The sequence below is a fragment of the Antrostomus carolinensis genome, unplaced genomic scaffold, assembly GCF_000700745.2.
Source record: "Antrostomus carolinensis isolate BGI_N321 unplaced genomic scaffold, ASM70074v2 scaffold30153, whole genome shotgun sequence".
Lineage (NCBI taxonomy): Eukaryota > Metazoa > Chordata > Aves > Caprimulgiformes > Caprimulgidae > Antrostomus > Antrostomus carolinensis.
The window spans coordinates 7287-17330 of NW_010306345.1; the positions used below are offsets into that span (position 1 = coordinate 7287).

Sequence of the window (10044 nt, forward strand, 5' to 3'; positions counted from 1 at the left end):
TGCCAGGGCACCAGCCACCCCCAGGACAGGGGCTTGGGACAGGGTGAAGCCACCTGCCCCACACAGTGCTCTGCCCTGGGCTGGGGGCTCTGCAGCAATACAAGTGTATGGCAACTGCCAATCCCCAGCAAGAGATGGGGACCAGACAAAGCTGTGAAGAAAGAGCTTCGATGGGTGCAGGTGAAGCTCCCCAAGGGCTGGCAGAGGGCACCAGCCACCCCCAGGACAGGGGCTTGGGACAGGGTGAAGCCACCTGCCCCACACAGTGCTCTGCCCTGGGCTGGGGGCTCTGCAGCAATACAAGTGTATGGCAACTGCCAATCCCCAGCAAGAGATGGGGACCAGACAAAGCTGTGAAGAAAGAGCTTCGATGGGTGCAGGTGAAGCTCCCCAAGGGCTGGCAGGAGGAGCAGCACCGTGCTGCCCAGGGAGAAGGGGTGCTTCTGTTTTCACTGCTACCCCATGGTAGGAAGAGCCCAATGGCTCTGCACACCCGCCTTTCAAGTGCTTCATTATCAGCAGCTTTAATCCAAAGCAAACAGTGATTAGATACTGCGAAGCATGCTCGACAGATACTAAAATGTATTTAAATACACTGAATGAACATCCATTGAATATTAACAGAGCCAGTTTTGTCATTAACAGATAGGAAGGTTGTCAACATGTTATTCATGGGTCCTCAGACACTACTTGACCTTTTTGCCCAGATTAAACAAAGCCTGGAGAAGGTTACAGCAGCCCTGCTGCCCCAAGCCCCGCAGCACCCCGCTCCCTGCAGCCACTCAGTGCCCACATGCCAGCAGCTCCAACCTGATGCCACCGGCAGTCAGGAAGGGACAGTGTCCCCTGTCCCACTGGAGGTGGCAGCAGGTCCCAGGGGCTGTCACATCACCCCAGGCCCCACGCACTTCCCCGAGAGCACTCAGCACTTTGCAAAACCTGTACCTTGAACTCGGGCTCCAAGGACAGGAAGCTGCCCAGCTGGGCAGTGCTGTGTACCCTGGTGGCAATTCCCCCCCTCCTTTTTTTAATTAAAAGAAAAAGCAGATTTCACACCCACTCCTATTTTATAGATTCACATGAAGCATTTCTGACCAGACGTTAGCTGATCTACTTTGATTATTCATGCTGTAAAAAAAGCAGAAGTAATGGAAGCAGAATCCTCCCTAATCCCAATGTGGGGCTGAGAAAGGGGCATTCGAGATCATTTCACCCATGTACCCTCGATGGTGACCGCACAGGGCAGCTGTGGGACGTGCTGCTCCACTGCCCCAGCCCTGCCCAGGACAGGAGCTGCCCCAGGCAGCTCTGCCAGATACCACCAGCACAGGATGTTTTGCCAGAGCATGAGCTACTTTTTTTGCCCCCAAGCAAGCGTGCAGCTCCCACAGGAGGGTGTCCTGGGGGACAGGGAGAAAAGGATGCACCCTGCAAGCACTCAGTGCAATTCAGAGCCTGCAAAGGGCCTGGGCTCAGGCTGCAGGAGCCCTGGACAAGCGAGTTGGGCAGCGGCATGTCCCTGGGCAGGTCTGGGCTACCTCCAGCATCCCTGCCACCAGCTTACAGGCAAGCAGCTCAAGACCAGCGAGCTGCTGAGATTTCATGGCAACAGTTCAGGAGGAGTGGGAGAGGTGGTATCAGTGTGGTGGGAGGGGGACAGGGGGACAACCCCAGGACTGGAGGAGGGAGCTCTTGCCCCAGCTTCTGGGCAGCTCCAGGCACAAGAGGAACCAGCTCCGAGCTATTAGGAGAGGAGGAATGGCCCAGATTGAGTCTCATTAAGGCAGTTACACGGTTTACAAGCTTGTTATAACATCAGAGCAGGGAAATGTGCTGGTCGCTTCGCTAGCTGAGCGAGGACAAAGCAGAGCCTGTTCCCTCAAAGGAAAAGCCTCGTGCTCAGCCGGGCGCTGACGTCAGCTCCTTTCGATGCAAAATGCGAGGAGGATGCAGGCACTTTGCCAGCTGGGGATGGCAGCAGTACAAGCTCCATTTGCCTCTGAAGTGGACACAGCAGCAGGCTCCCAATAAGAGTTTCTTTCAGCTGAACAACCCAGTGCAAAGCTGTGTGTGCAGGCAGGTCCGAGACACCAGGGTCTGGAGATCAGCAAGGCGAGGGCCTGGAGCACATCACCCTGCGAGAGCATCGTCCCACGAGCAGTGCTCGCCAGTTAAAGACAAGCTTGGGGATTAAAAGACTCCAAGAAGCAGTTTCTGAAGGATGGGGGAAGGGAGCTGCTTCAATTTAAGTAGTTTTGCTTTATTCTGCTCATGTCTCTGTGCTGCCAACACACACTGCCACCCTCAAACAGCGCAGGCTGCCTACGGCACTGCTCAGCACCAGCGAGGAAGAACAGGCAGCGGCAGGTTTCAGTGCACTCCAGAGCACAGCTGAGCCACTGGAGCTGACCAGAAACTGGGGACAGATCCCTAGATACAGACAGTTCACAGGATTAAAAAATAAAAAATAATCAGTGTCTTATCTAAAAGAAAGAGACCCCGTGAGCAGGGCTCCTACGCATGGACAGCGGGTCCCCAGCCTTCGGGCGGGCGCTGGAAGCGGACACAGCGCCCACAGTGCACTGTAACAAGGACAAGGGCAGAATTACACAAGTTGTAATTCCCCGGAAAGATTTTCCTTACAGCTTTGCAAAGGAGGACAGATTAACCTGGTTTTTGCATTCTGGGCATTAAATGGAACTTTTTGAGCAAACTCCTTCAAGAAAGCTTGCTAAGGGAAGTTTTGCTCTCACCTAAGGAGAGAGTTCCAGCTTTTAGCAAAGTTTTGGTTGGCATCACTACAGCAAGGTGCACGTTATCAGACCGCAGGACAGTGACATCCTGTACTGCAACACACAAGCACACGTACTGCTGACTCCAGCCCACTTACCTCCTGCATACATAACAGCCAGCATGATGGAGGAGATCCACGAGACTTTGCTGCTGGATGCATTGAAGATGACCTCAATCTCTTTGAAGAACACGGTGATGGATTTGGGGAAGGCATAGGAAAACCCAATGGAGATGAAGGCTCCGATGACCACAGCCCATCCCCATCCTCCTTCAGGAGGAGTGTATCCCACAGGGCCTCCGACGGCCGGTGGCATCTTGAACCAAGTTGGTGATGACTCAGTTGGGGTTCAAAGATCTGCAAAGGACAAAGTATTGTCTCAGCTGAAAGCAGATGGCTGCATTCCCACTCCTGGGCATGCAATGGCATGGCACCAGTGCCCTGGATCACCTCTGGGAGAGCTGATCCAAGAGGAGAACACCTGGGGCTCACCAGCACACTGGCCTCATAAGGTTGTCCCAAAACACATGCTCAGATCACAGCTGGCCTTTGAGAGCCCTGGCCAGCAGAAATTTATAAGCAACAAATTTAAGACACGATACCCTGTCTTAAGCTGAAAAGGGCAGACAATGTCCTTGCCAGCAGCAGCCAGGACACAGCAGTGAAGTGGGCAGGGCCACCAGCAGCACAGGACAGACCTGTGGAGGGGCGAGTAGGGCAGCGGCCAGGGCAGAGCCCCTGCAGCTTCTCCAGGAATGTGATGCCAGCACTGCCCAGCACACCACGAAACCTCAGCAAGCCCTGGGCCACCCAGAGCAGGAGCAGCACACCCAGGCTATTAAATACAGACACACCAGGGGAAATCAGTCCACGTGTGTGAGCTGGGACACCTCCACTGCTGCGAGAGAAGAGCAGGACAGTGGCACAGCACACGTGCCAGCCTTGAAGGTCACGGGCTGCAGCTGAACTTATCCTGAGCAGTGACCAGGGATGGCTCCTGCACGCTGCCAGCGCTGCCTGGGGGGACGGTGGGTCCGGCTGGAGCAGCCCCAGCCCCACAGAGCCCGGCTGTCAGAGGGCTCAGGCCTGACAGGACACCCCCCCAACCCAGCTGTGACCAACCCCTCCTCTCTGACTGAAAAGGCTACAGTGGGTTTCACAGAAACACCCAAGTGTAAAAACAATTCTCCTTAAAAAGCACAAAACCAGAAGGGATTAGAAAACAAAATAAATGGGGAAACATCGCCCAGGCTTGCTGAAGTGTGGGATCCCCTCAGAGGCTGAGCAGGGAGAGGCTCATTCAGAGCCATGTGGAGATGGCGGGGCCGGCTGCTCACGCCTTCCCGCGCTGCAGCTGCTGCACAGCTGGATCACAGCCTGGAGCCGGGGCTGCGCGAGAACTAAGGCTGCTTCAGGCAGCGCAGAGCGGCACAAACCATCCCAGGGAGGAAGCACAACCAGAGCAGCTGCTCATAAATGTGGTTCACAATATGCAAAGCAACAGGAATTGCTGCAGCCCCCAGAACTCCCGTCTGCCCCCCGCAGATTTCAGAAGACACTTCCTGACACCCCATGGCCCTCCCAGCCAGAGAACCCCCTGCCTTTAAACAGCACCACCAGCCAAGGGAGGGGACACGGAGCTCCTCCAGCAGCACCCACCCCTTGCTCGGCAGTTCTCTGCTCTGCTCTCAGGTTTCCACTCGAAGAAAAAGGCGTCTCTGAGCAGGAGCTTTCTCCAGAGCTCCCCCGGGTCACACCAGGCGCAGCGACAACTTCAAAGCCGCATGCTGGCTCAGAAAGGTGCAGCTCCTATTTATAGCCGGCATCCGTTCAGGCTCACAGCGATTACCATCTCACCCAGGGCTGCTGACATGTCAGCATCTACCTGGCACGTCCCCTCGTGCCCTTGGCACGCCACATGGCACCATGGGTGCCTGCTCTGCTTTCACTCGCTCCGTGTCACTTTGGCACACGTCCGATGCTGGGATCCAGGTGGCCCAGCTGAAGCACAGCCAGTGGTCCTGAGCCATGGGGAGCCCTCGCTCCCACCCAGCACTGGAGGTATGGGCTGCAGGGTTACCCAATACAGCACTGGGTTTGCCAGAACCACAAGACACCTGGACATGCTCAGGTGATGCCTCAAACCCACACGGGGCAGGAGGAAGCAAAGCAGGGGAGGCCAGTTTCAATAAGCTGCTAAAACTGGTTTAGCCCAACCCAGACACCCATTTTTTTGCTGGCAGGGTATTTTCCTGCACCCCGGCCAGTGCGACACATGACCATCACGAGTAGATCCAAGCCACCCCGCTGCTCCAACAAAGGAATCATTTACAAGACGCTGCCCTGGGCACATCTGCAGCTGAACTGTGCCCAGGAGCCAGAGGAGCAGATTTCCTCTCTGGGTCCCCAGGGACCGTGGCTGTGCCAAGCGGCCCGTGCGACCGTGGGCTGAGCCCACACAGCAGGGTCCAGCCACAAGCAGCCCCACAGCACAGCCTGGAGCCAGCACACACCTGCAGGCACCCGCCTGGCTCCGGCAGTCGGGGAAGAAAGCGCCAGGCTCAGCAAAGCATCAGCACCCACCTCTGGCCTCAGCACAGGAGCAGCCCAGCACCCGTCCTGCTCTTTCTGAAAAGCCGCTGTGAACTCTGGGCTGTGCTGAGCACCACGGCCCCACATGGGCTGCACACTGGAGTTTCCAGCCACCTCTTGCTTTGAGTCATACTGAGCTTTCACAGTGTTCAGTGAACACTAAAGCATCACCTAGCTACACTGACTTGCCTGAAACATTTTTAAAAGATAAGACTACCAGGTGTTGGCAACAAAAATTACTAGCAAGGAATCCAATCTATGTGATAGCACTAATTAAAACTAGTGGCAATAAAAGCTACCTAAAGCCAAAGCTGGGGGGTTCTGATGAGGTGTTGGGGATTTTTCCCTTTTGCTCCTGAGACACACACAGAGGTTTAATTCTTCTACTGCTCCAGAGGAGCTCAACTGCACCAGAATTACAGCAGCTTGATTCATTTATTTGTTCTTTCCCTGCAAGCAGCATTCCTCCTCCTGCGGGTGCTCAGATGGCATCTCTCTATAAAATAAAACACTTTTGGTGGGTTAGACATGACCTCTCTTGCATTGCTGAGGCACAGCGAAAAAACCTTCAACTGAACAAGATTTGAGACCATGAAGCAAGATTCCCAAAGCCTGATGCCAGAGGGTTTACATGATGAGTTCTGCATGCCACAACATTTTTCCCTGACTCATTGAAAATCCTTATTAAGAAAGACCAGATTTAGAAATCTCTTCCTTCAACCGCATTAAGGCTTCTTGCCGATTTCCTCCTCGCCCTTATGCAGGAGTCATTTCAAACAAGAGAAAAAAAAAAAGCAGCACATGTAAGGCAGCCAGTTCAATTGGAAAGCTTCCCTCCCCTTTGCAAAAAGGGAAAAAAAACCACCCAGAACATAGTTATAACATTTACAGCTCTGTTTTGGAAGAGCTGCAACGTGTAAGACATGTTTGGAAATCAAATTCACAGCTGCCAGGCAGCCAGCTACAGTTTGCCCTATTAGGACATAAAATAACCATATTTGCAGTAATTAAGACTGATGAGACCAAGTAATGACTGCAAGTATCACATCTGCTCCCCGTAAACGTCTTGACTAATCCACAGGAATGGGTAGCCTCCAGCAACCCTCCTCTGCACAGCAATGGCAGGAACTGAGGCTGCTCAGGCAGTGAGGACTGTATCACCTCCAAACAGATCCCGCAGAAGACTAAAGCCCTTCCCATCTCCTGGGTCCTACGCACAAGCACGGTTATCCCTTCTCCGGAGGGGTCTGGAACAGGGAGATTTCAAGACTTTTCGTTACATAATGTGGCAAATTGCTGTGCTTTTAAAAGCCCCAGACTGGCAGGACTCCAGAGCGGAAAGGCAGAGGCTCACACTTACAAAGCCCTGCAAATGCCATGAAGTATTTCTGGGGCAAGCCCTTTATGAAAGTATCTTCACACCGCTCCTTTGTGGGGTCAGAGGAAGAGGGATATCCCCTGCCCACACAGGGGGCTGTGCCCAGGACCACACACCTCTGCCTCCCCTCGCACATCCCTCCAGCTCACAGCTTTCCTACTCCAGGCACACGCTCACCTGGCATCTGCTGCCCTCTGAGCTTGCAGAACCCTTCCCAGGGAGCAGGGCACCCAGAGCCGCTGGCAGAGCCCAGGCTGGAGCAGAGCAGCCTTGTCCCAGCATGGCTGCAGGCAGGCTGACCCTGCTCCCACCATCTGCTCCTCCCAGCTCCAGCTCAGGACACGGCAATGCCTGGAGCAGGATCTCAGCAGCAGCAACAGCCCCAGGGACATACCTGCGGCACTTGGGTTCCTTGTGCCTTTGGCAGCTGGACCAGCCAGTGAACACCCACACTGAAATGCCCAGGCCAGGCAGGACAGGCACCAAGCTGCCCCTCACCAGCAGCACCAGTCCCCACTCCCCGAGGGGGCTCCTGCCTTGACCCCCAGGAGCCTGGCAAACACCCACTCCCACCAGCCCCATCCTGAAGCATTATCTGAACAAGAGCCTGAAACAAACCCGCCCCAGCCCAGCCTCCCAAACCGAGTTCACAGCGACGGGCTCTTTAAGTGCTCTACACACCATGGGATAGCACAGGGCCATCAACGCTCCATGGGATGTCTGTCCACATGGGGAGCCAGCAGACCCCGAGCGTCCCTCCTGGTCCCTGAAACTAAACTGAGACCTCAGACTTACTGCTGGGGAAATGGAGGTGCTGGCGATCACAGGCTGCTTACAGCCCACAACGCTTTATAGCTTCAAATTTGGCCTTTTTCTGGTCAGAAACAAGATAAAACAGAGATTTGTTAGGAGCTAATGAGACACCACTTGCACCAGGTTTAAGGGGGTTTATAGCACTAAGCATGGAGCTGCAATTCTAGCAAGCACCCATACTGGTGTTTAACGGGGTGGCACACGGCCTACGTGACTCCCCCGCGCTGGCGAGGGCTCTGCACCAAGACAATAGTCGGCTGAGGTCCTGCTCGGGCGCAGCGCTTGCTCTCGGGGTGAGGTGAGGTCACAGCATGGGCAGGGTTTGCTCAAGGCCACCAACCCGCATGGGCGAGCTCAAGGTTTTTGCCCAAAACAGCCCATCCCGCTCAGCAGCCCTCCCCAGCGGGGCCAGCAGCGCGCCCGCAGACGTGCCCAGGTCTGCCGGCCCGGTGAGCTAAGCCGGGCTCGCAGACAGACGGACGCCACGGGGCACGGGCAGCCACCCTCCTCCAGCTCCCAGCCGCCCCGCACGAGCCCCAGCCTGCAGAGACACGGAGCGGCCCACTCGCCCCGCCTGCAGCCAGCGCACCCCAGGCAGGGCCAGAGGCCTTCCCTGGACGCCCACCATGGGTCTTGCCCCACGGCCACCCAAGGACAGTTCCCAGCGCAGCAGCCATGGTGCACGGGCTGTGAAAGGTAGCGAGACACCTTGTGAAGGGGGACATTGCGATGGCTTGTCAGGAGCTTTGCGGGCAAGAACCAACCCAACAGAAAGACAGGCAGCTATTTCTGCCAGACAGATACCAGACAGGCTCCCACCCTGGGCTGCCATGCCTGCTTATTAGCACCAGTGATGCTCAGCCTGTCCAAGCATCTTACTGGTATGAGAAAGTGTGATGTCAAGCTTAAGCAAGCTGCCAACAAGACCAAGGCAGAAAGCCTCTCTTATTTCTACAGCAGAGCCTGGCCATGGCCCTCCTGGAGCCCTCTGACCAAAAACCCTGTGGGTGGACCTAGAGGGGTTTGCAGACATGTTACAAGAACATTACACGAAGCAGTTATTACAGGTGTCCTCGGGGCTTCCACCCCAAGCACAGCACCCAGGGTCCCTCTCTAACCAGCCCCATGAGAGGACAGCTCGTCCCAGTGCAGGAGGGGCTGGCGAGTGCCCACCCTGCGCTCACAGCCCAGCTTTGCTGGTGCTTTACCCCAGGGAGCTGCAGAAAGGCTCAGCTTGGTTGGTGTTTCACAGGCAGGTTTGAAGGGACTCACCAAAAAGGCACAAGCTTAAACCATCCAACCCTACAGTACAAGATATCGTCCCTCCAGCTCAGAGCTCCTGGGGATGTAGCAAGGACACTGCAAGTGACAGCCCCAAACTCCACTCATGCCCCCATCCCGGGGGGAAGGGCTTCCCACAGCACTGGCTCTCAGGCCCCAAATCCAGCCAAGCCCCCTGCCTCAGGATGGGACAGGGGCTCTCAGCCCTGCACAGGGTTTCACAGTCCCACCCTGAGCACAAGCCAAGCTCAGCCAGGGAGCAGAGCTGATCCTCCCCACACCAGCGGTGTTCAGGAACGCTCCCGGGACACCCCATGCCTGCCAGGAAATCCTCAGAATGAGAAAAATGTGGTACAAATAGCAGCAGCATTCTTTCATGAGACACCCGCACCGCCAGCCAGGGACGTGGCCACTCTGGGTTTCACAGCAGAGCAGGGTAACAGGAGGCTGCAAAACCCCAGAGAGTCAAAAGCCCTCACAGTCAAAACATAACTGCCACCCTCCTCCCCAGGAGCCAGAGCCTCTGCTCCCAGCACCGCCAATGCCACCGCTGCATCCTGCCCTCAAACCAGGGCAGAGGCAGCGCAGGGCAGGTGAGTGCAGGCTCAGGAACTCACCACAGCCCCACAAACACTTTCCATGGCTTGGGCACAACTACACTGCAGCAGATCTAAGGGCACATCTGCAAGTGAGTCACACAGACACTGCTGCTGAGAGGAGCCTCTCACTTTCTTACAGTCAGTCACAGGCTGATTCCACAGAAGGAAATAGGAAAAGCCATTAAAGTGCAACAAGGGATTAGCAGTACAGTACTTAATGGATGAAACTCGCCTCCCTTAGCCTACGTGCAGCTTTTCAACTCCTCGTAAAGGATATATAAAATAATAGCGTGCGAGTCACGAGGTATTTTCCACCTTAGCTGCCAGATAAATCAGGCCAATTGTGGGAGACAGGAACCAACAAAAAGCACATGCAACCATTCGCACCTCTTTCAGGAACCACCTCCTGGAAGGGGAGGATGCTTCACACCTTCCACAGAGCCAGGACCAGGTACAGTCACCTCTAGCACTTTGGAACAGGGAGGTTCACTATACACTAGAAAAACACTTGTTTGTAATTAAGAGATCCATCACCCCAGGGATTAATAGAAGATTGAGAAAGTCCCTTCTCACAAAGCCACCCAACAGGA

The 10044-nt window shown here is 55.3% G+C and overlaps 1 protein-coding gene across 1 annotated transcript in view; it reads right to left on the reverse strand.

Annotated features, from left to right (window-relative positions):
* SLC16A1 (solute carrier family 16 member 1) overlaps positions 1-3158 on the reverse strand; it is a 5711-nt gene extending 2553 nt beyond the window's left edge. Inside the window, exon 1 of the mRNA XM_010165111.1 lies at positions 2891-3158. Coding sequence (XP_010163413.1) covers positions 2891-3107 — 217 coding nt within the window. The 5' untranslated portion in view covers positions 3108-3158. The remainder of the gene's footprint in view (positions 1-2890) is intronic.
* Positions 3159-10044: the final 6886 nt, after the last annotated feature.